Source organism: Elephas maximus, chromosome 4 (genome assembly GCF_024166365.1).
Source record: "Elephas maximus indicus isolate mEleMax1 chromosome 4, mEleMax1 primary haplotype, whole genome shotgun sequence".
NCBI classification, from domain to species: Eukaryota; Metazoa; Chordata; class Mammalia; order Proboscidea; family Elephantidae; genus Elephas; species Elephas maximus.
In genome coordinates, this window is record NC_064822.1 from 100,822,298 (window position 1) to 100,849,298 (window position 27,001).

General features: G+C 38.2%; 1 protein-coding gene across 2 annotated transcripts in view; it reads right to left on the bottom strand.

Annotated features, from left to right (window-relative positions):
* Nucleotides 1-27,001, bottom strand: part of SCAF11 (SR-related CTD associated factor 11) — a 100,987-nt gene that overhangs the window by 59,263 nt on the left and 14,723 nt on the right. For both annotated transcript variants that reach the window (XM_049882901.1, XM_049882900.1), the window contains exon 2: nucleotides 3,435-3,516. In XM_049882901.1, the coding sequence (XP_049738858.1) occupies nucleotides 3,435-3,495 (61 nt within the window). In that variant the 5' untranslated portion in view covers nucleotides 3,496-3,516. The remainder of the gene's footprint in view (nucleotides 1-3,434; nucleotides 3,517-27,001) is intronic.

A 27,001-nucleotide genomic window follows, 5' to 3' on the forward strand; every position in this document is an offset into this window, starting at 1 on the left:
AGTTGTGAGGATTTTTGTTTTCTTTATGTTGAGGTGCAATCCATACTGAAGGCTGTGGTCTTTGATCTTCATCACTAACTACTTCAAGTCCTCTTCACTTTCAGCAAGCAAGGTTGTATCCTCTGCTTAACACAGGTTGTTAATGAGTCTTCCTCCAATCTTGATGCCCGGTTCTTCCTCATATAGTCCAGCTTCTCGGATTATTTGCTCAGCATATAGGTATGGTGAAAGGATACAACTCTGGTGCACACCTTTCCTGACTTTAAAACACTCAGTATCCCTTTGTTCTGTCCGAAGAACTGTCTCTTGACCTATGTACAGGTTCCTTATGAGCACAATTACGTGTTCTGGAATTCCCATTCTTCACAACGTTATCCATAATTTGTTACGATCCACACAGTCGAATACCTTTGGATAGTCAATAAAACAGAGGTAAACATCCTTCTGGTATTTTCTGCTTTCAGCAAGGATCCATCTGACATCAGCAATGATATCCTTGGTTCCACGTCCTCTAGTGAATCTGGCCTGAATTTCTGGCAGTTCCCTGTCGATATACTGCTGCAGCCATTTTTGAATGATCTTAAGCATAATTTTGCTTGTGTGTGATGTTAACGGTATTGTCTGACAATTTCCACATTTGTTTGGATCACCTTTCTTGGGAATAGGCATAAATATGGATCTCTTCCAGTCAGTTGGCCAGGAAGCTGTTTTCCATACCTCTTGGCATACACAAGTGAGCACTTCAAGCACTACATCCATTTGTTCAAACACCTCAATTGGTATTCCATCAATTCCAGAAGCCTTGTTTTTCGCCAGTGCCTTCAGTGAAGCTTGGACTTCTTCCTTCAGTACTATCAATTCCTGATCATATGCTACCTCTTGAAATGTTTGAACGTCTACTAATTCTTTTTGGTATAATGACTCTGTGTATTCCTTCCATCTTCTTTTGATGCTTCCTGTGTCGTTTAATATTTTCCCCATAGAATCTTTCACTATTGCAAGTCAAGGCTTGAATTTTTTCTTCAGTTCTTTCAGCTTAAGAAACGCTGAGGTTGTTCTTCTCTTTTGGTTTTCTGTTTCCAGTTCCTGCACATGTCATTGCAATACTTTACTTTGTCTTCTCGAGCCACCCTTTGAAATCTTCCGTTCAGTTCTTTTACTTCATCATTTCTTCCTTTTGCTTTAGCTGCTCAACGTTTGAGAGGCAAGTTTCAGAGTCTCCTCTGACGTCCATCTTGACCTTTTCTTTCTTTCCTGTCTTTTCAATGACCTCTTGCTTTCTTCACATATGATGTCCTTTACGTTATTCCACAACTCATCTGGTCTTCGGTCATTAGTGTTCAATGTGTCAAATCTATTCTTGAGATGGTCTCTAAATTCAAGTAGGATATACTCAAGGTCATATTTTGCCTATTGAATGCAACACCATTCCTCTTCAAGTTGTCATTCCCAGCATAGTAGACTACATGATTGTCTGATTCAAAATGGCCAATGCCAGTCCATTTCTACTCACTAATGCCTAGAATATCGATGTTTACATGTTACATTTCATTTTTGACGATTTCCAATTTTCCTAGATTCATACTTTGTACATTCCAGGTTCTGATTACTAATGGATGTTTACAGCTGTTCCTTATTATCTTGAGTCATGCCACATCAACAAATGAAGGTTCTGAAAGCTTTACTCCATCCACGTCATTAAGGTCGACTCTCCTTTGAGGTGGCAGCTTCCTCCCCAGTCATCTTTTGAGTGCCTTTCAACCTGGGGGGCTCATCTTCTGGCATTAAATCAGACAATGTTCTGCAGCTATTCATAAGGCCTTCACTGGCTAACTCTTTTCAGAAGTAGACTGCCGGGTCCTTGTTCCTAGTCTGTCTTAGTCTGGAAGCTCAGCTGAAACCTGTCCTCCATGCTGGTTTCTGAATACAGGTGGCATAGCTTCCAGCATCACAGCAACATGAAAGCCTTCACAGTATGACGAACTGACAGACATGTGGGAGTCTTAACCATTATGCCTACTTAAATGGGTAATGGCTAGGAAATGATAAAAAATCATGAACCAAGAGATAAAGGAAACAATTATGCTAAACAGAAAAAGTGAAAATAATCCATGCCCTGTTAACAATGTAGCAAAACTGCACAACATTAAAGATGAAAACAAGATCTTCAAAGCAGAAAGAGGAAAACAGACTGATAAGAGATTTCTTGACGGTAACAACAGAAACCAGAAAATGGTTAAATATCTTGAAAGTGCTAAGAAAAACAACATTTATCAAGAATTATATAACCATTAAAACAATCTTTGAATAGTCTAAAGAGGATAAAAAAGGACAAAACTTAAAGAGTTTATTACCATCAGATCTTCCCTAAAGGAACTTCTTAACCTCTCACCCCCAGGAAGAAAAAGAAATGTAATTCCAGAAAGAAGGTGTGAAATACAAGAAGGGAATAGTGAACAAAGAAACATTATCTGTAAAAAAAAAAAAAAAATTATCTAATTTGTGGTGTTAAGGAAAGCAAAGCAAAATAAAAAAAGAACCAAAGTAATGGATAATCATAATCTATGTTTAGGTCAAGAGTAGGACGATCAGAATTAAGGTATTTTAAGGCTCTTCAAAGGAGCTTTGTTTAAGCAATAGTTAAGCACTCGGCTGCTAACCAAAAGAAAGGGTTCAAATCCACCAGTGGTTCCGAGGGAGAAAAGACCTGGCGATCTTCTCCCATAAAGATTACATCCTAGGAAACACTATGGGACAGTTTTACTCTGACCTATAGGGTCATTATGAGTTGGAATCGACTTGACAACACACAACAAGGTTCTCCTACTGCTGACTGTGAAGATTAGAATATTAACTTTAGATTTTAAGTAGGCAGAAGGAAATGTCAAGTATTTTTTAAAAAGACCCTGCCCCCCACAAAAGAAACAGCATGTAATTCCTAAACCAGCAGAGAGCAGGAATTAAAGGAAAAAAAAAGTTCAACAAACCAAAAACTTCAATAGAAAAAAACAAAAAAGGGAGCAAGGGGAAAAAAAAAAACAAAAACAAACTGTGTACTGCTCATTTAGGAAGAAGCCCTAGTGGTGCAGTGGTTAAGCTCTTGGAAGCTAACCAAAAGGTCGGCTGTTCGAACCAACCAGAAGTTCCATGGGAGAAACACATGGCAGTCTACTTTTATAAAGATTTACAGCCTCATAAACTCTATGGGGCAATTCTACTCTGCCCAATAGGGTCACTATGAGTCAGAATCAACTTGATGGCAGTAAGTTTAGACTTTTTGGTTTACTTATTTAGGTGTCTTATTTCAGAATTTAAGAATAATAAAACAAAGTAAAAACAAACTCCCTGTATATTCTGAAATATATACAAATGAAAAGTTTGGAAACGCCAAGTTTTGCTTTCAACATACAACCTTTATAAAAATGAAAAGTTACCTTCCATATCTTCATACTCCTGATTGCCCACATTTAGGGTATGTACAGTTTTCTTCTTCATTTCTCCTTGGAAAAGGGTTTCCTACAGGATAAATTATAGTAGAGAATTGTTATGTTTGCTTTCTCTTAAAAATACCAGTTTTTAAAACACCCTGAACTGTAACATTTTAAACATAAAAGAATATAGTACAAGCCAAGATAATCATTCTAGTGATTAATCGAGTCCTCTTTTATACTCCTTGCCATCAAGAAGCATGCAGTGTTACTGAAAGGAAAAGCCTTATAGAGACAACAAAGACTAAATGATAAATTTTGTGGTACACACACAAATACAATCCAAGCTTAGGGGAAGGAGATCAGTTTTGACTAGAGTTGTTGGGGAAGGTGATTCAAACAGGTAAGTTGTGTGCGGTGAGGAAGCATTCAAAGAACAATATAGTATGAACGAATAAAATAGCATTTAGTGGGGCCAATACGGCAAGAAGAAGAGCTGAACGAGTGAGTATTCTGAGAAGGGATGGGAATGTAGGCCAAAGAATTTCATCTGAAAAATCACGGTGAGGGGTATAGAGCACAGCAATGTAAATCAAGTAGGGCTAAGTTATAGAAAGGACTCTAATGAGTGAATGAGAAGCTCAAGACTCAATCTCAGAGATTCCTCTGAAGAAGAATGACATGATAAAAGTGATATTAATGAAACTTTTAAAAGATTGATCTGCCAGCGAAACATACAACAGATCACAGTGGGGAAAGATTAGAAGCAGAGAGAGTTGCAACTGACTCAGAGAAGCAAGAAATTAAAGAGCTAAATAAGAATTTCTGAGATTTGATGACTAACAAATACAGGGAAGGAGTCAAAGATAATACTGACCTAGAGGACTAGAAAAATGGTGATTAGAAGAGGCAAAAATGAGAAAAGTGTTAAAGGAAGTTAATCTGGTAGCCAGAGGAAATGAATTTATGAAGTAAAGTTTTTTTTTAAATCAGCTCTTAAAATTCCTTCTTCAACTGATACAAGGCAAGACACATGGTTACAATGAATGACTCAAATATACTGTGGAACATCTAGGTACAACAAATCCATCTCATCAGCGTGATTCTCTCATATGTACCAGAAATAATTCTTCCGTTAGTTTCTGATATAATTTACACTTGCTAGTTTCTACTTTAAAAGTTTAAATCACTCAGGAAAATTCCCTATTAGGTTAAAGGGAGAAATGCCAAGTCTTGCACTTTGGTTGAAAAATCAACTGCAAAAGTAAAAGATAAACTTGATGAAGAACGATTCACAGATTTTGCAGTAGATGAAAACTTGAAATGAGTTAGCACTGATTATTAAAAAAATTCAATCACATTTTGCTTTAATAAAATCAGAATATCGAAATCAAGAGGAAAACCTTCCACTCTTAGCTATGTTTCCAATTATTTTAGTTCTGGTGCCACTCTTTAGGGGACACGTAACAGAGTGATAGAGAGATAGGAAACATAACTAAAATGGTGACAGACTTGGAAACCACACCATATGCAGAAACGTAAAGAGGTAAAAATGTTTAGCCTGGAAGAAGAGAAAGCTTAAGGAGAATGTCAGCAGTTATCTCCAAATGGAATGGGCCATTCGGAAAGGATTAGAATAACCTATCAATGAAGGTATTCAAGCAGAGGCCCCATGAAATCCTCTTGATTATATCAGAAACAGAAAAAATTATTTCTGGTAAAAAAAAAAAATCCCGTTTTTTTACTCAAAGATTTATTGAGTGCTGTTGGTACCCAGATGATACAACCTTGCTTGCTGAAAGTGAAGAAGACTTGAAGCACTTACTAATAAAGGTCAAAAACTACAGCCTAATATGGATTACGCCTGAGTATCAAGAAAACAAAAATCTCCACAGGTCAGAACAACTGGACTGATAAACATCATGATAAATGGCGAAGAAACTGAAGTTGCCAAGAAACTCATTCTACTTGAATCAACAAGCAAGGCCCGTGGAAGCAGCAGTAAAGAAATCAAAAGACATTATATTGGGAAATTATGCTGCAAAAGACCAATTACTTTTGGTCTTTTAGAAAAGGCGCACGTTTGGCAAAGCACAGTATCAGCGAAAATGAGAGAAACCCTCCATGAAATGGAATGACACAATAACTGTATAACAATGGGCTCAAACATACCAACGATTGTGAAGGTGGTGCAGGACCTGCCAACGTTTCATTCTGTTATACATAAGATCTCCATGAGCTGGAGCCGACTGGACAGCAATTAACAACATAGATATACTACTAGACAATGTTCTAAGCACAACAGTGAACAAGACATACAGAAATCCTTGCCTTTATATTCTAGTGGGGGAGACACAGTAAACAAATTAAGTAAAATATTATGTTAGATGCTGAGAAGTGTTACAGAGAAAAATAAAACTATATGGTTAATAAGGAGTGAGAAAGTGGGAAACTATTATTTCATACAGAGTGGTTAGAGAAGGTTTCTCTGGTAAAGTGACCTCTTAACTGCAATCTGAAAGAAGCAAGGAAAGAGTTATATTCTGGAGGAACAGCATCCTAGGCTAAAAGCCCAAAAAGGCAGAAACAGCATGTCTGGTGTGTTCAAAGAACAAGGAGGTTGGTTGAAATAAAAGGAAAAAGTAGTGGACGAGGACAGAGAGGTAAGAGAAAATAGTGTCATTCAGCACCATCTAGGTTTCTTCTCTAAGATGGGCCACTAGGGAGTTATGAGCAGAGAAGAAGATCTAATTTGCATTTTTGATAGGATAACTCTGGCTGCTATGCTAAGACACTGGAGGCAAGGGAAAAAGCAGATGTCAGTAAGGAGACTACAGTAGTCTCCCCTTATCTGCAGGGGGTATGTTCTAAGACCCACCAGTGGATGCTTGAAACTGCAGATAGTACCGAACCCTATATATGTTTTTCCTATACATACATAACTATGATAAAGTTTAATTTATAAGTTAGACACAGTAAGAGATTAACAATAACTAATAATAAAATAGAGGCACTTTACATCTACAAATTGCCAGCATCACTACTCTTGAGCTTTGGGGCCATTACTGAGTAAAATAAAGGCTACTTGAACACAAGCACTGTGGAACACAGCTGACCACGGCTTATTGAAACCACAGAAGGCAAAACCACGGATAAGGGGAGACTACTGTACTGCAATAATTTCAGGTAGAGATGATAATGGCTTGGATTTGAGGTTGGTACCGAGGGTGATGAAAAGTGCTCAGATTCCAGATGTATTCTGAAAATACAGCCATCAGGGTTTGCTGACAGATTAGAAATGAGGTATATGTTTTAGAGAGCAAGAGTCTAGGATAACTCTGAAGTGTTTTGTGTCCTAAGCAACTAAAAGGATGGAGTCGTTGAGGCAAAGATTATTTTAAAAAAAAATTTCAGATAGCCACAGGTTACTCTCCTTGCCATTTATGTAAAAGGACAACATTGATATCACCTGGGAACTTGTTACAAATGCAGGATATCTCAGGTACCACCCCAGACCTAGGGAGTCAGAATCTGCATCTTATCAAGATCTGTACCTGATAAGATATGTACATTAAAGCTTGAGAAGTACAGTGAAATCTGTGAGAGCTGGAACTGGACAGGACTGCTCGTTCTTCCTGGTCTTGCACATTTTCCGCCTCTGACAGGGCGCAATCTTACCACTTTTCTATCGCTCTTTATTAGTAGAAAGTATTTGTGCTTTCTGTCTCTGACAGGTTTCTGCCTTACACAGGTTCTGGCTTGAACAGGTTTTACCATACTTCTTTTGACTTCCCAACTCAGTTGATTCTGGAGTTATTATGCTCCTGTGTGATTCATAATTGAGTATAATTTAAAAAATCTGCCACCTATTTTCTACCTAGACTACTTACTAATTCACCAAAAACTTCCGTTAAGTTAATTATTTATAAATCAAACTGAATTTTCTTTTAACAGTCCTAAATTTACCTCAAACAAATGCCAGAGACTAGATCTTTGTCCAAGATTTTTGGCAAACTTTGTTATTTTTTAGATGATTTTAATTTACAGATTTCAATCTTTAATGCCTCTTCCTAGGCTTTATATCTCCAAGATAAAATATTTGATCTTTTTAGTCTGTTGTCCCTAATATAATACTCTAAAGTACTTTTGTCTTCCAAGCTGTCCCTTTCTATTTCATTACATATTGCTTCTGCCATATACTGGAAATAATTCCAAATACATTCATGTAACAATTCAAAGAATGACCTAAGATTTTTAAATTTTATCAAATATGAAACCATCAAGTTTTGGGATTCAGAATGGAAAAAAGCATTGGTACAAGTCAGTTTTCAGGAACTCAGAACTCATTTTCCCACGGAAACCCTGTAACACATGGAAGTTAAAGAGTCCCAGCTCAGCCCAAACCCGTTGCCATCGAGTAGATTCCGACTCATAGTGACCCTACAGGACAGAAGAGAACTGCCCCATGAGGTTTCCCAGGGGCGGTTGGTGGATTCAAACTGCCGATCTTTTGGTTAGCGACCAAGTTCTTAACCACTGCACCACCAGGGCTCCCAGCCCGTAACGGTGCATTCAAGGAGCAATAGTGTATAAGCCATTTCAGTTTTCTACAACAGCACTAGTCCAACAGGGAAATGCTCTACTGAGCACTTGCAGTGTAGCTACTGCAAGTGAAGAACTAAATTTTTTTAAAGTTTTAATTAAGTTTAAATAACCCAATGCAGCTGCTAGCTACCATACTGGATAGCACAGCTCCAGGATATAAATAACTACCATCCTCTGTAAGAAAAAAACGTTTCAAGCGCTATCTGGGATGCATTTTCTACTGTAGCACCTTGAGCTGGGACGCATTTTCTATTGAGGCGCCTTGAGCTCCAAGGAATCAAAAAGGGGCCACAGTTTCCTAGTATTAAAAGCTAAGCTTTTTATCCTACTGGCTTCATTTCAAATTCCTGCCATTCTTCCCCTCCCCTCACCTTTTTTTCTTCCAAAGTCTGTTTCTTTCCATGTACTTCAAAACAGAACTCCTTTTGTTTCTGGTTCACTTCAAAATTCTCTCTCCCTGCTTCCTCCCCTCCTACTGTCCTTTAAGTAAGCTCAGGGTATGTAAAGGTATCAACATCCTGGCTTAGAGTACAAACTTTTAGAGTCCAACAGATCTAGATTCAAATTCTAGCTCCACCACTATGTACTAAATGGCTATTAATATTATTACTGCTAGGAAGAACAGAAAACTAGAGAAGGATAATAAAATTGTTGCTTGCCCATTTTCTTTGTTCCCCCTAAAGTGAAAGACAAGTCAAACAAAGGACTGAAAAAAGACATCAACATTTCCGCATAAAAACTAAATTGGCTCTGTCTGCTACCAATATTCTGTCTAAAGGGTAAAATTAGATCCTCTGGGTAGAAAGAAAGAAGGACATACGAGTGGCCCAAGGAAGTTTAAGTGTATTCCCCGCTCCACTCCCAAACCCAATCTTGTCATCCCAGGCCCTACCACAGAACAGCAATGATATGATAAACAGAAGGCCAGGGCTGAAGTGAAAGGGATCCTGGGAAAAAGTAAGAGCTGTGCCTATGTTGAGCACACAGAAGTCTAAGCCAAAGCACACTTCATGATGATGCTAAATACTATGTTGATGGCTAAGATCCTCAAAGAATCCACAGTAACTTCCCCCCAGAACGTCTCAGAGTCTATTCCTCTTTATGCTTTATCTTCAATCCTCCATCCACAACAAGCCAGTCTCAAACTTCAACCCCTACTACCTACCAAAATTAATTTAAAAGGGAGAGGGGCATTCAGTGAAGCACTCTGTAATAGAGTTATTATCTCAGTGATTAAGGGATTGGGCTCTGGACTCAAATAAACCTGCGCCCATATTATGATACTGTCTATCAAGAATTAGCATCTGAAATGTTAACCATCACTATTAATGCAGGGTCTTCCACCCCAACCTGTTTTAAATATAGCCCTCCCTCAAAGAATACGACCTTCCCCTGGAAAAATCATAAGTGAGGCTTTTTTGTTTATTTTTAGGTAGGGATACTATCCATTATTATATTCTATGGGTTGGAAAACCAGCTGCCTGTTTTTGTAAATAAGGTTTTATTGGAGTTATTGCCTATGGCTACTTTGCATTACAATCGCAAAGTTGAATAATGGTGACAGAGACGATATGGCCTGCAAAGCCTAACATACTATCTGGCTTTTTTCCAAAAAAAGTTTGCAAACCCCTATTAAAGACTACAGAATATTGCCTAGTTTGGAGATGTAGCTCAGTCTCTCACTGCAGAGGACACCTCCTTAGCTTTCATTAGTATAGGCCTCTATCTACATTTGCAGTCAACCTGTCCTCTGTCCCAACAGCTACCTATTGCACATTTTGAGTGAATGATTCTGCAACGTCATCCTTGAGTTACTTGAAATCTCCCCTGAAGTCCACGTGATTCTGCTGGATTATCTACGTTTATCACTCTGGCTTAAACCATCATAGATATTTGCTCCAGTGCCTTCAATGTGTTTACTGCAGAGTATGGTTAAGGCAATTAATTCCTTCAGCCTGGTAGTTAGTTCCTTTCTGCTTTCTTTGCCAAAATCAACTAACTCCTACTTGTGTCGCTGTGTTGATTTTTAGATCCCTTACAGAGTGCTTCTGAAGTTTTTTTTTTCCCTCTTCCTTCCACTACATAACAATCTTCCAGATTTTGTAAGTATACTTCTCTTTTTCAAATGGTACTTTTTTGTTTAGAACATCCTTCATATGCATGTTTGGTGCTGAAACTTTAGTACCAGTATTCTTCAGTTAATGTTGTTGCTGTGAGGTTCCGTCGAGTTGATTTTGACTCGTAGCGACCCATGTTACAGAGTAGAACTGCCCCATAGGTTTTCTAGGGAGGAATCTTCATGGAATAGATTGCCGGGTCTTTCTTCTATGGAGTCACTAGGGTTCAAACTACTAACCTGTGGGTTAGCAGCTGAGTGCTTAACTGTTGCAACAACAGGATTCCTTTTCTTCGGTGTAGGAAAAAGAATTTTCCTTTAAGCACAGGTTTTAAAAACAAACACTGCCTGGGTTTAAACCTCAACCCTGCCACTTAGCAGCTGTGTGACTTTAACCTCTTTAAGTCTGTTTCTTCATTCACAAAATGGAGACAGTAGTAACTGCAGCAGATGGCCATTAAACCGAAAAAAAAAAAAAAAAAAACCCCAAACCTGTTGCCATCCAGTCAATTCCGACTCAGAGCAACCCTATAGGACAACAGAACTGCCCCAGAGAGTTTCCAAGGAGCACATGGTGGATTCTAATTGCCAACCTTTTGGTTAACAGCTGTAGCTCTTAACCACTACACCACCAGTGTTTCCAGAGAGTCATTATGAGGGCTAAGTAACATAATCACATAATCCATTTAAAGTACTTAGCACAAAGTCTAGCACACAAGAAGTACTCAACAACTAGTATATAGGCACACATGAACACCTCTCTACCCACATGGTTTTGAGGCATATCACAGAATCCAAAACTCTGTATGACTCCCATTAAGAATAGATTTCATTATAAAAAGACTCCTGGCAATTCAAAGAATACCTACATGTAGAAAGAATGACACAAGTAAAAAGCTCACAAACTTTAAATTATCTTCAAGTAGACCTTATACACAACCTAAATATGTTATTCCACACTGGTAATCAAGATTCCTGCTTATCTGGAAAATGTTGAAGCAAGACACAAGATCTAGGACTCAAAAGCACATACTCCTCAGATTTTTGTATCCTATTTTCTACTAAACAGGTGACAAAACACTAAATTGTTGTAGTATGTGGCAACTCCAGCAAAAGGAAAAGGTCATGGTTAAGTAAAAACTATAACTAGGTCACAGTTAAGTGAAAACTATACAACTTCCTAGGTGGTACTCAAGAGTGTCATCTGAAGGTTTTAGTAAGCATCCACAAGCAACCAGACAGTTTTTCATCTATCTATTCTGCCAAGGTAATTATGAAATTATGTAATTATGAAATTTAGCCCTATTTCACTTTCCTTTCATCCAGCTGCTCCCATATTTAACTTGGCTTTAGAAGGAAAAAAAAAAAAGTTGCCACTGAGTCAATTCTAGCTCATAGCTACCCTATAGGACAGAGAACTGTCCCACGGGGTTTCCAAGGCTGTAATATTTATGGAAGCATACTGCCACATCTTTTTCCCTCAGAGTGGCTGGTAGGTTAAAAAAACTGCCAACCTTTTGGTTAGCAGTAGAGCGCTTAACCACTGTACCACCAGAGCACCTAGAAAAAATAGAAAGAATAAAGAATGACCTATTCCAGAGGGCCCCTGGAAGCCCCAAGGGTACAATTTATTTAGAATATAAGACTTTTTATCGGAATACGGTATGTCTTCCAATATGAAGACACACACAGGTACTGGAATCAATAATTGAATGAGGTAGAAGTACAAGAAGTCACATTTCAGCATATATGAAAGAACAATTAAAAACAAAGTTTAATGGAGAATTAGAAAACAAAATCTACCCCAACAGACTAGTTATATTACCTAAGGAAGCTCCAAAAAAGATACATAAAAATCCCAGAAATTTAACAAGCTGCCATGATATTTCTATTATTTCTTGAACATCAGTTCTTAAGTATCCTTAACCAGTCATCATTTTTCTCGTTTGATTTTTTTTTCTCTCTTCAAATAGGCCCTATGTCATACTCTCCCACACTTCTGCAGCCTGTCTCTAATTTACTTATTTAATTATTCATTCAATAACTACTTATTCAATGCTTTCTATGCTTCAGGCACCACTAGGATCTAGGCAGTGAAACATCTGACCAAAAAAATCCACAATCACTATACAGTATGTTGTTGTTGTTGGTTAGGTGTCTTTCAGTCTATTTCAATTCACAGAAATCCCCCATGTGGTTTTCTAGGCTATAATCTTGACAGGAAGGAGCCATGGCGGAGCAATGGTTAAGCACTCGGCTGTTAACCTAAAGGCCAGTGGGTTTGAACCCACTAGCTGCTCTGTGGGAGAAAGATGTGGCAGTCTGCTTCCATAAAGATTATAGCTTTCAAAACCCCATGCAGCAGTTCTACTCTGTCCTATAGAGTCACTATGAGTTGGAAACAACCTGACAGCAATGGTTTTAAAAAAAATCTTTACTGGAGCAGACTGCCACGTCTTTTCTCCTGTGGAGCTGCTGGACGTGTTTGCAACCACCAAGCTTCTGGTACAGTTGACCATTGTGCCACCAGCGCCCCTAACAATACAGCAGGTACTATAACGGTGGCAAGCACAGGATATCAGAACCACAGAATGAGCACCCAATTCTTGATGCGTGTGTATGTATGTGTATAAAAGGCTTCATGAGGGAGAGCAAATGGATTTAAAAAACATTTTTTTTAACCCCTGACCATTCTGAACCATTACAACATTTCCATCTTTTAAAGGACTCAGAACTGGAACTATCAATTTTAACATGACAGCAAGGATTTGAATTTTCAAAACAAAGGAAGGATGTATGCAAATCAGAACATACAGTTGGTGTACTGGCCATTTTAGATTTCTATGGAAATGACCGTTACGCATATATAAATGATACGTTGTGCCTGACACCCCATTCTAAAAAAGGCTATCCCCAGAAAGAGCTTTTCAGAATAATGGTTGAACATGTTCAATGATTTAATTATCCTTCTCTTTATTACAGTACATCTTTACCTGAGTATATTAAGTATCTAACTGAATACCATAAATCTTTAAAAACTAATTTCTATGTCTTTAATAAACAAAGGAAACCCTGGTGGTGTAGTGTTTAAGTACTACAGCCGCTAGCCAAGATGTCAGCAGTTCAAATCCACCAGGCACTCCTTGGAAACTCTATGGGGCAGTTCTGCTCTGTCCTATAGGGTCGCTGAGTCAGAATCGACTCGATGGCAGTGGTCTTTTTTTTTTTTTTAAATAAACAAAATGTTTCTTCAATGCATTGATTTCCTTATATCCATGGCCACAATAATTACATATTTTCAACACCATATTTTCTCACTAAAAATAAATTCTTAGAGTACAATGGAGAACCAGTAAATTAGGCTATCTAGTATTTACGGTAACAACAAAACTTTTAATTCTACCAATAGTTTCAATTTCATCCCAACTTTTTAACTACCAACAAGTACTAAAACTGGAAAAGAGACAAACTGCTTAGATCAAGAGTCAGTAAATTTTTCCTATAAAGGACCAGATCATAAATACTTTTAGGTTTTGCAAGCAGTCTTCTGTCGCAACCACTCAACTCTGCAATTGTAGCAAAACAGCAGTAGTGAACAATATGTACAAGGAGCCCTGGTGGCACAATGGTTAAGCATTCAGCTGCTAACTGAAAGGTCAGCGGTTCAAACCCACCAGCCACTATGTGGGAGAAAAGACTTGGTGATCTGCTCCCCTAAAGATTTCAGTCTAGAAACTTTATGGAACAGTTCTGTTCTGTCCTATAGAGTAGCTGTGAGCTGGTATTGACTCTATGGCACCTGACAACAGTAACACAACAATGCTCAGAAAGAGCAGGACGTAAACTTTGAGGGAGAGGAACTGTCCTAGCTAACCGAAAAAATTCTAGGGTGAGGGGAACCTTGTTGCTTTTTTTCCCACTTTGTCTTCCTGTCAATTGGCCCCAGATGCAATGGCAGAAGTATACACCACAGTGGAGTAAAGGCCAAGCATTATGGCAGAAAACAGAAAAGGGGGTCCAAGGGATCCAGAAAGGAGCCCTGGTGGCACAGTAGTTAAGCTCTCTGGGGGCTAACAGAAAGGTCAGCAGTTCGAAATCACCAGCTGCTCCACACAAAAAGATGTCGCAGTCTGCTCCCGTGAAGATTACAGCCTTCGAAACCCTATGAGGCAATTTTACTCTGTCCTATAGGGTCGCGATGAGTCGGAACTGACTCGATGGCCATGGGTTTGGTTTTCTGGTTTGGTTAGGGATTCAGAAAATAATCGATATAGCAGAGATGGAAAAGCTTGAGAAAGCAATCCGTAAGTTGTTTATGAACTCCCAGGCTCACCCCTGAGCTGTACAAGCTAAACAGCATATGATACTCTGAAAACTACATTATGGGATAAATTCCCACGCAAGTCACAGACTGCACTATTCCTGTATTAAAAAGCTCTATACATGTATTAAAATTCAAAGAACTATATACAAAAAAATTTTATTGTTATGTTAATAACAAAATTTTAAACCTTTTTAAAAACTAAAGACTAACCTGACACAACAAATACAGGCTAGAATATGTTAAAAGTTTTCAACAAAGGTACCTTTTTATTGACAAATTCATAGTGTCCATCTTTCTAATGGTTCTATATTTTCACCAATACAAAGAGGCCACCCATATTACAGCCACATACATGAGCTTCAAAGGAGGTGTTTGAATTTTCCATCTCTTGTTCTTGCATTGCTATAGCACTAAAAGACCTAGGAGGCCAACAAATATCTATAGTCTATGGATGTCTAGATATTAAAAGTAACATGCACAGTTTAACAACCCCACTAAATTCTAACGCAGCATTATGGAAATAGGTCAGTTCCAAGGCTCTAGCAATGGTATGGGCCAGGCCAGGTTTTCAATGCTTGAGAGAAGACATGCTCCTACTTAGATTACACCATTACATGACCATTGTCCACTCTATGGGAAGCATAAACCTGCAATGCAATACTTCACTTTTTTTAAAAAAAAAGAAAAAGAATGCTTTCTGTATGCCTGGAGGGTTTACATGAAGACTTTGATAAACGAAATCCTAACATGTGAGGCTTCCACTATTACTGCAAATGAGAAATGACATAAGAAATGTAGCATGCTATGTGTCCTCTTATAATTTCAATATACACTCCCATTTATGCAATTCATCTCTAATAATTTCACCTGTGCTTAAGGTATGCAGGTGGGAAGAGAAGGGAGGAATTGATTATGTAATCTTCATTTATCCTTGAGAATCTCATCCCCATTTACTAGAGTATCATGACATAATTAATGTCAGTGGTAATGTCACACCTAAAGCTCCTATGTTTTTGTTTCTTTCCATCAGCAATTGCCTTGAAGGGAACAGTTACAAGTGTAGAAAACTGGAGTTACACGTTAACTTTAGAAGATTAAACCTTATGCCCATTTAACACCTCACTGTTCTTCTGCCCGAAAAACAAGATGAAACAAAAAAACGGCGAGGTGTTACGGACTCTTAAACACTCATTTCACAACCAAACCTTTGAAGATGACAACAGGAGCATTTGGGATCGATAGCACAGAGTCACCACATCTGGCAAGCAGAAAACAAAACAATAAGAAAAGCACCCCGCGTGGAAGTGTGGAGGAGGAAAAAAACTGGTGTCTTTTTATCCTTTTCTTCTAACCAAAACGGGAAAATTGTCTACTCTACTTTAACCCTTGGTCTACCTTGGAAAAATTTCTAAGTTGAAGTGGCAATCCCTATATATCTGTCCCAAAAAAGGGAGATGAGAACATTATATAGGGTGCAGGAAACACTTGCAAATAAACAAACAAAAAGAATTAAAAAGGAGAATGACAATAAAAGACCATACACAAATGCTTATTACAGAGGAAGAGGAATGAATTTTTACCTTAAGAATAGAAAAAGGGAACAATATTAAAAACATTGCTTCTGAAATACTGTTCTGTTCTCTTTAAACAAGACTTAACAGACTTTAAAAATATATATTTCAACTCCAGCAATTAAATCTTTTTTTCGTACAAATAGGTGCCAAAAATGACACTCTTTGACTGTTTCTTAAGAAATGATCACTTTGTCCTTACCAGCCGCTTACAAGTTGTTACAGTAAAACTAACAAAAAAAAAAAAAAAAAGGAACTGTTTTATGTAATAAATAGGACATCCACTCTCTCTTGACTTTAGCTCATGCCTACTATCTGAATTTCTTAAAAACAAACTTAAATACAAATCTCCTAGATAGCTACCTCAGATGATGTTGTTGTTGTTAGGTGCTCTCAAGTCAAATCCAACTCATACTGACCCTATGTATAACAGAATGAAACGCTGTCTGGTCCTGCTCCCTCCTCACAATCCTTGTTATGCTTGAACCCATTCTTACAGCCACTGTGTCAATTCATCTCATTGAGGGGTCTTCTTCTTTTTTGCTGACCCTCTACTTTACCAAGCATGACGTCCTTCTCCAGACACTGATTCCTCCTGATAGCATGTCCAAAGTACGTGAGACGCAGTCTTGCCATCCTTTCTTCTAAGGAGTACTCTGGTTGTACTTCTTCAAAGACAGGTTTTTTTGTTCTTTTGGCAGTCTACGGTGTATTTAATATTCTTCGCCAACACAATTCAAAGGCATCAATTCTTCTTTGGTCTTTCTTATTCATTGTCCAGCTTTCACATGCATACAAGGTGACTGAAAACACCATGGCTTGGGTCAGGCACACCTTAGTCTTCAGGGTGACATCTTTGCTTTTCAACACTTAAAAGAGGTCTTTTGTAGCAGACTGGCCCAATGCAATGTGTCATCAGATTTCCTGACTGCTGCTTCCATGGGTGTTGATTGTGGATCCAAGTAAGATGAAATCCTTGACAACTTCAATCTTTTTCTCTGTTTATCATGACATTGTTTACTGGTCCAGTTGTGAGGATTTTTGTTTTCTTTATGTTGAGGTGTAATCCATAGCGAAGGCTGTGGTCTTTGATCTTCATCAGTAAGTGCTTCAAGTCCTCTTCACTTTCAGAAAGCAAGGTTGTGTCATCTGCATAACGCAGGTAATTAATGGGTCTTCTTCCAAACCTGATGACACATTCTTCCTCATATAGTCCAGCTTCTTGGATTATTTGCTCAGCATACAGATTGAACAGGTATGGTAAAAGGATTCAACCCTGATGCACACTTTTCCTGAGTTTAAACCACACAGTATCCCCTTGTTGTGTTCGAACGGCTGCCTCCTGATCTATGTACAGGTTCGTCATGAACACAATTAAGTTACCTCAGATAGCTATCTCAAATAAGAACAATTTTATTCTGTTATGTAAGTATATAATCAATGTGTTCTCAGCTGAACATTTTACACATATTTTAAAGAGACATTTCACAATCCTACTCCTATGAAACCCTACTATTCCAACTCAGATATACATTATATACGAAAACTTAAAGAATCAAAAGGCAGCACTCTCCTCTATTAGCAAGAGGCATAGATTAGCAACAGGCATAGATTGGTACTGGGATTTTCTCCTAAATGTAAATTTATTACAAATTTAACAAACATCCACGACTTGGATTTTGGGGCATGCTTAAGTTATTCCATTTAACTCTTATAATACTGTATGAAAGAGTTATCTCTACTTTACACACAAAGCAATTGAGGCTCAAAGAAGTTAAGTAACTTGCCCAAAGTCATAAAACCAGTGGTAAGGTTGATTAGAACCCACTATGACCTTTGCCAGGGAATAACACAAATGATAATCCAAGTCACCAGAAATTAAGTTAAAATTATTCAAACAAAGAAGTAATGACATTCTAATGATTCAAATATCTGCAAACTGTTATCTGCCTTATACACCAGGATTCAGCACCTCCAGTGAGTACTTGGTAAACAGATCCAAATGAACTAATAACGTACAATGTATTATCATGTTTCAGTTTGTCATATTACGGTGGCTTGCATGTTGCTGTGATGCTGGAAGCTATGCCACCAGTATTTCGAATACCAGTGGGGTTACCCATGTGGACAGGTTTCAACTGAACTTCCAGACTAAGACTAGGAAGGACCTGACGGTCTGCTTCTGAAAAGCATTAGCCAGTGAGAACCTAATGAATACCAGCAGAACACTGTCTGAAATACTGCTGGAAGATGAGCTCCTCAGATTGGAAGACAGTCAAAAGGCAATGGGGGAAAGAGCTGCCTCCTCAAAGGAGAGTCGACCTTTATGACGTGGATGAGGTCAAGCTTTTGGAACCTTCGTTTACCGATGTGGTACAACTCAAAATGAGAAGAAACAGCTGCAAACATCCATTAATAATAGGAACGTGGAGTGTACAAAGCATGAATTTAGGAAAATTGGAAGTCATCAAAAATTAAATGGAATGCATAAACATCGATATACTAGGCATTAGAGAGATGAAATGGACTGGTATTGGCCATTTTGAACAGGACAATCATATGGTCTACTATGCCAGGAATGACAAATTGGAGAGGAATGGCATTACATTCATCATCCGAAAGAACACTTCAAGATCTATCCTGAAGTACGACGTTGTCAGTGATAGGATAATACCCATAGGCCTACAAGGAAGACTAATTAATACACCTGTTATTCAAATATATGCACCAACCACTAATGCCAAAGATGAAGAAACTGAAGATTTTTACCATCTTCTGCAGTCTGAAATCGATCAAACATACAGTCACAATGCATTGATAATTACTGATGATTGGAATGTGAAAGTTGGAAACGAAGAATTGGTAGTTGGAAAATACAGCCTTGGTGACAGAAACGATGCCAAAGATAGCGTGATAGAATTTTGCAAGATCAACAACTTCTCCACGGCAAATACCTTTTTTCAACAACATAAACAGCAACTATACACATGGACTTCACCAGATGGAATACACAGGAATCAAATCAAGGACATCTGTGGAAAGAAGAGATGCAGAAGCTTGATATCATCAGTCGGAACAAGGCCAGGAGTCAACTGTGGAACAGACCATCAATTGCTCATATGTAAATTCAAACTGAAGTTGAAGAAACTTAGAACAAGTCCATGAGATACCAAAGTACAACCTTGAGTATATCTCACCTGAATTTAGAGAACATCTAAAGAATAGATTTGAGGCACACTAATGACCACAAACCAGTTGAGCTGTGGAATGACATCAAGGACATCATACATGAAGAAAGCAAAGGCCATTAAAAAGACAGGAAAGAAAGAAAAAAAACAAAATGAATGTCAGAAGAGATTCTAAAACTTGTCCTTAAATGTAGAGTACCCAAACCCAGTGCCACCGAGGTAAAGCGAACAGAACAAAAGAGCTAAACAAAAGATTTCAAAGGGCAGCTCGAGAAGACAAAGTATTATAAAAAACATGCAAAGACTCAAACTGAAAGAAGTTAAGAAAATACTCAAATCAAAACTAAAATGAGATTCCATCTCACTCCAACAAGGCTGCCATTAATCCAAAACAGCACAAAATAATAAATGCTGGAGAAGTTGTGGAAAGACTGGAACACTTATACACTGCTGGTGAACGTAAAATGGTACAACCACTTTGGAAATCGATTCGTTGCTTCCTTAAAAAGCTAAAAAATAAAACTACCATAAAAAAATGATCCAGCAATCCCACTCCTTGGAATATATCCTAGAGAAATAAGAGCCTTTACACAAACAGATATATGCACACCCATGTTCACTGCACACTGTTTACAATAGCAAAAAGATGGAAGCAACCAAGGTGCCCATCCATGGATGAATGGATAAATAAATTACGGTATATTCGCACAATGGAATACTACGCATCAATAAAGAACAGCGATGAAACTGTGAAACATTTTGTAACATGGAGGAATCTGAAAGGCATTATGCTGAGTGAAATCAGTCAGTTGCAAAAGGACAAATATTGTATAAGACCAGTATTATAAGAACTTGAGAAATAGTTTAAACAGAGAAGAAAATATTCTTTGATGGTTACAAGAGGGGGGAGGGAGGGAAGAAAGGGGTATTCACTAATTAGACAGTAGATAAGAACTATTTTAGGTAAAGGGAAAGACAACACACAATACAGGAGAGGTCAGCACAACTGGACTAAACCAAAAGCAAAGAAGTTTCCTGAATAAACTAAATGCTTCGAAGGCCAGTGTAGCAGGGGCGGGGGTTTGGGGACCATGGTTTCAGGGTACATCTGCATCCCACTTTGGAGAGTGGCATCAAGGGTCTTAAACGCCAGCATACGGCCATCTAACATGCATCAATTGGTCTCAAGCCACCTGGAGCAAAGGAGAGTGAAGAACACCAAAGGCACAAGGTAATCATGAGCCCAAGAGACAGAAAGGGCCACATAAACCAGAAACTACATCATCCTGAGACCAGAAGAACTAGATGGTGCCCGGCTACAACCGATCACTGCCCTGACAGAGAACACAACAGAGAACCCCTGATGGAGCAGGACAGCAACAAGATGCAGACCCCAAATTCTCGTAAAAAGACCAGACTTAATGGCCTCTGAGACTAGAAGGACCTCGGTGGTCATAGTCCCCAGACCTTCTGTTAGCCCAAGACAGCAACCATTCCCAAAGCCAGCTCTTCAGACAGGGATTGGACTGGACAATGAGAAAAAACAGGATAGAAAATGATACTGGTAAAGAACGAGCTTCTTGGATCAGGTAGACTCATGAGACTATACTGGCATCTCCTATCTGGAGGGGGGCTGAGAGGGCAGACGGGGTCAGAGGCTGGCAGAATGGACAGGAAAAGACAGAGTGGAGGGAAGGAGTATGCTGTCTCATTATGGGGAGAGCAATTAGGAGTATAGAGCAACCTGCATATAAATTTTTGTGTAAGAGACTGACTTGATTTGTAAACTTTCACTTAAAGCACGATAAAAGTTTAAAAAAGAAAAAACTGAAGACTCAAGTTGCAATACTGAAAGATTCTATGGGCAAGATACTGAACAACACAGGAGGCATCAAGGGAAGATAGAAGGAATAGACACCGTCACCGTGCAAAAAAGAAGTGGTCAACATTCAATCATTTTAGGAGACAAGATCAAGAATCGATGGTACTGAAGGAAGGAGTCCAAGCTGCACTAAAGGCGCTGTCGAAAAACAAGGCTCCAGGAATTGAAAGAATACCAACTGAGATGTTTGAACAAACAGGTACAATGCTGGAAGCACTCACTCATCTATGCCAAGAAACTGGAAAACAGCTAACTTGCCAATCAACTGGGAGAGATCCACATTTGTGCCCATTCCAAAGAAAGGAGATCAAACAGAATATGGAAATTATCAAACAGTATCATTAATGTCACATCCAAATAAAGTTTTGCTGAAGATAATCCAAAAACGGTTGCAGCCATACATCAACAAAAAACTGCCAGAAATTCAAGCTGGATTCAGGAGAGGACGTGGAATCAGATGAATCTTGGTTGAAAGCAGAGAATACCAGAAAGATGTTTACCTGTGTTTTATTAACTATTCAAAGGCATTTAACTGTGTGGATCATAACAAATTATGGATAACATAGCAGAGAACAGGAATTCCAGGACACTTAACTGTGTTCATGCAGAACCTGTACACAGATAAGAGGCAGTCACTGGAACAGAAAAAGGGGATACTGTGTAGTTTAAAATCAGGAAAGATGTGTGTCAGGGTTGTATCATTTCAGTATACTTAGTCAAGCTATATGCTAAGCAAATAATCTGAGAAGCTGAACTATATGAAGAACAATGCAGCATCAGAACTGGAGGAAGACTCATTAACAGCCTGTGATACACAGATAACACTGCTTGCTCCAAGTGAAGAGAATTTGAAGCACTTACTGACGAAGATCAAAGACTACAGCCTTCAGTATGGATTATACCTCAATATAAAGAAAACAAAAATCCTTAAAACTGGATCAATAAGCAACATCATGATAATCGGAGAAAAGACTGAAGTTGTCCAGGATTTCACTTTCTTGGATCCAGAATCAATGCCCATGGAAGCAGCAGTCAAGAAATCAAAGAATGTATTGTATTGTGCAAATCGGCTGCAAAAGACTTCCTTCAAAAGCAAAGGTGTCATCTTGAGGACTAAGGTTCACCTGACCCTAGCCATGGTATTTTCCATTGGTTCCATACGCATGTGAAAGGTAGACAATAAATAAGGAAGACTGAAAAACTGATGCCTTTGAATTATGGTGCTGGTGAAGAATATTGAATATACCATGGACCGCCAGAAGAACAAACAAATCTGTCTTGGAAGAAGTACAGCCAGAACCCTCACTAGAAGCTAAGATGGTGAGACTTCATCTCATGTACTTTGGATATGTTATCTGGAGGGACCAGTTCCTGGAGAAGGACATCATACTTGGTTAGGTAGAGGGTCAAGACCCTCAAAGAGATCCACACAGTGGATGCAACAATGGGCTCAAACACAGCAACAACTGCGGATGGCACAGGACCAGGCAGTGTTTTGTTCTGTTGTACTCAGGGTCGCTATGAGACGAAACTGACTCAATCACACATAACAACAAAATGTTTAACAACCACAGGTAATCATAGCACATACTATTTCCCAGACATGATTTTAACACTTTATGTATATTATTTAATCCTCATTATGACCCTAAGAGATTACCCTAATTTTACAGTGATACTGTATTTCCCTCATTTTAAAGTGGGAACACAGTAAGTGGTAGAGCTGGGACTGAAATCCAGGCAATCTGGATCTTACTGTACTCTTAACTACACTTAACACTACTGCCTCTCTAACACAGACACAAAAGTCTACATGTAACAACATCTCTTTATGGTAGGCTATTTAAGTAACATTTACTTAAGTCCAGGAGTAACAGCAGTAATAATTATACCTCTATGTTTCTAAACCCTTAAATTAACTCTGTTTAAGGAGTGATTTTCAAGCCTTTTCAGTGCAAAGACCCTAAAAGTAGAATAACTGACTCAAGACAGTACTACTACATCAGCTTCTAACACACCACCAGCATGCTCTGTCTTAAAATACTAAATAGGAAAAACTAAACTGATATTGAGTTGTCAATGCCTTAAACCTAAAACCAAACCCATTACTGTTGAGTCAATTTTCATTCACAGTGACCCTACAGGACACAGTAGTACTGCACCATAGGGTTACTAAGGAACGGCTGGTGGATTTGAACTGCTGACCTTTCGGTTAGCAGCCGAGCTCTTAACCACTGCGTTACCAGGGTTCCATCAATGCCTTAAGCTTTAAAACATTTTTTTTCCAGGTGATTTATAAATAAACAAAATAAATCAAAGAGATATTGTCATAGAATAAACACTAACAGTCGATTTTTCAGAGACCAATTCAGACTATAATAAAGTTTTTAGAGATCAAGTGGCTCTAACAACTGCTTTTTTCAAGTGAAACCCACAAGTTGTCGGTGTTTTCTGCTGTTGTTTACCATGACTTGGCTAATCTTCATTAAGAAGCAATATCACTTAGCTGACATCATAAAGTATATCAACAAAATATGTTAAGTGGATAAAAGAAAAAAGTCGACGATGATGAATAAGCTCATCCCCCAAACTATTCTAAACGATGTGATAATTTAGAAACGTCATATAAATATATGCCAAAGAAATAACCCTGATGTTAATCCAAATCCCTCCCAAGAGAGTACCTAACCAAATAAAGCCCCTTAAACTCTGAAATTCCTGCCCCTCCAAAAAAACCTCTTTTCATTTCTTTAAAGGGTAAATAACACTATTTTATCCCACTGAATAAATATGTTCTGTTTTTAAGGCTCATTCCCACCAGTTATTCTAGTTCCAGAGTAACTCTGGGTTGTGCTTGTGTCTAGTTTAATCTGACAATGTGGGGTATGTTCTCTCTGGCCCACTGGTTTTTAAATTTCTGAAGCTTTATAAACATTTGATTCAAATTTTAATTTTCAGACATAGCTTTTTTAAGTTCTGTTTCTGGCCAAGATGGAGTAGACCCACTACAGTCAATTTCTATCTCTAATTACAACACTAAACATTCTGGACAAAATACTAAAAGCAACTACCTGCGTAAAAAAGTAAATTAAAAGTAGGTGGAATGTGGAGAGGAATAAAAATGTGGAGAAGTAACCTGTACTGAGTGAGTTCTTCTGATTTCTTTTTCATCTTTTCTCTCAGGGCTTTGTCCTAAGAGTAGCTGCCTAGTGGGGAGGAGCACAGTTGGCTAAATATCTGAGAGAAGCCCCACTTTTCCGAAACTTTCTGACTGAGGAAACAGGAAAGGTTCCTGAAGGCAGGAGGCTCTGGGAAAAATTCAAAGGCTTTCCCTAATTCTACACAGGCACCTATACAAGTCATAGGCTCACCTCTGAGCTACACATGCACAGGACAGACACAGAGCAGAATAGCAAGGCTTTGAAAACTGAGCTAAGAGTGGCACATGGACAAAAGGCAAGACAAAATTTGCAATGTAACCCTAACTGGGTTGACTCTCTGCTAAAACAAAACAAAATAAATCAACCTTCCCCAGATCCAGTATTATAATATTAAAAATATCCAGGATACAGTCCAAAGTTACATGACATACAACTAACCAGGAAAATGTGCCCAATGCTCAAGGGAAAAGACAATAACCGCCAACCCCAAGATAACCCAGATATTGGAATCTCAAAATTTTAAAAGAACTATTATAACTATGGAGCCCTGGTGATTCAGTGGTTAAGAACTTGGCTGCTAACCAAAAGACAGGCCGTTCAAATCCACCAGCCACTCCTTGGAAACCCTATGGGGCAGTTCTACTCTGTCTTATGTCACTATGAGTCAGAATCAACTCGACGGCAACGATTTATTATTATTATTATATAACTATGCTCCCTGGAGTAAAAATTAACACTCCTGAAATGAATGGAAAGATGGGAGTTCTCAGCAGAAAAAAAGTAACTATAAAAAGGAAACAAATGGAATTTTAGAACTGAAAAATACAAAGTCCAAAATAAGGGCTCAACAGCAGAATGGAAATACAAAGGAAAGGGTAAATAAACATGAAGATACGTGAATAAGAATTATCTAAATTGAAGGAAAGACAAAAGACTGAAAGAAAATTAAAAGAATTTTAGGGTCCTGTGGACAAAATTTCAAATTCTATTCATGTCACTGGAGTTCCTACGTGGTGCAAGTGGTTAACAGCACTCAGGTGCTGACCGCAAGGATGGAGATTCAAGTCCACCCGAATATGCCATGGAAGAAAGCCCTGGCAATCTACTTCCAAAAAATCAGCCACTGAAAACCCTATGGAGAGCAGTTCTACTCTGATACACATGGGGTTGCCATGATTTTGTGACTGACTCTATGTCAACTGGTTTTGGCAACTGATATTCATGTCATTGGAGTCCCAGAAAGAGAGGAGAAAGAGGCTGGTGCAGAAAAAAAATATCTGAAGAAATAATGTCCAAAAACCTCTCAAACTTGGCGAAAGGCACAAATACAAAAATTCAAAAAGCTCAGTAACCGCAACTAGTATAAACTCAAAAGGAAACCATGATGAGGCACATCACAATTGAACTATGAAAAAGCAAAGATAAAAAAATTAAAAAAAAAAAAAAACTCTTAAACCAGCACACACACAGCACACAGAATTTCTCCAGAAACTATGGAGTCGAGATAACAGCAGAACATCTATAAAGTGCTAAGTCAGGATTTTACAGCCAAAGAAAACTTCCACCAGAAATGGAAGTAGAAAATACATTTTCAGTTGAAAGAAAACTAAAAGAATTTACAACCAGCAGATCTACTTCAAAAGATACGTTAGAGGAATTTCTCCAGGGTGAAGAGAAATGATACCAGAGGGAAACTTTGAATTTCACTAATAAAAAACAAGAAAAATAGTACATAGCTGAATATACATATAAGAGACTATATTTCTCCTAAGTTCTTTAAAATATATATGATTACCAAAAGTAAAAATTACATAATTGTCTGGTGGGATTTTCACTGCATGTATACATAACACAAGTGACAATTATAAAGCTCATTGGGGTAGCTGTTAAGGTTTCTACATTTTACTTGAAGTGGTAAAATATTAACTTTAACTAGACTGTTGATTGAGATAAATATTATAATCCCTAAAGTAGCACTGTCCAATACAAATTTAACAAAATACAATTTATATAACTTTAAATTTTCTAGTCGCCAAATAAAAAAGTTAAAAGAAACATAAAATAGTCTATTTTATATAACCCATGTTTTACTGACTACGCAAAGGCATTCGACTGTGTGGATCATAACAATCACGGATAACACTGAGATGAATGGGAATTCCAAAATACTTAACTGTGTTCATGAGGAACCTGTACATACACCTCGAGGCAGAACAGAACAAGGGGGTACTGTGTGGTTTTAAAATCAGAAAAGGTGTGCGTCAGGTTGTATCCTTTCACCATACTTATTCAATCTGTTTGCTGAGCAAATAATCTAAAAATCTGGACTATAGGAAGAACACTGAATCAGGACTGGAAGATGACTCATTAACAACCTGTGAGGTCTTGAAGCACATACTAATGAAGATCAAAGTCTACGGCCTTCAGTATGAATTACACCTTAACATAAAGAAAAAAAAAATCCTCACAAATGGACCAACAGACAACATCCCAACAAAAGGAGAAAAGATTGAAGTTTTCAAGGATTTCATTTTACTTGGATCCACAATCAACAATCATGGAAGCAGCAGTCAAGAAATAAAATGACGTACTGTGCAGGGCAAATCTGCTGCAAAAGACCTCTTCAAGCGTTGAAAATCAAAGATGTTACTTTTAGAACTAAGGTGAGCCTGACCCAAGGCATAGTTTTTATAATCGCCTTGTACGCATGCGCCACCTGAACAATG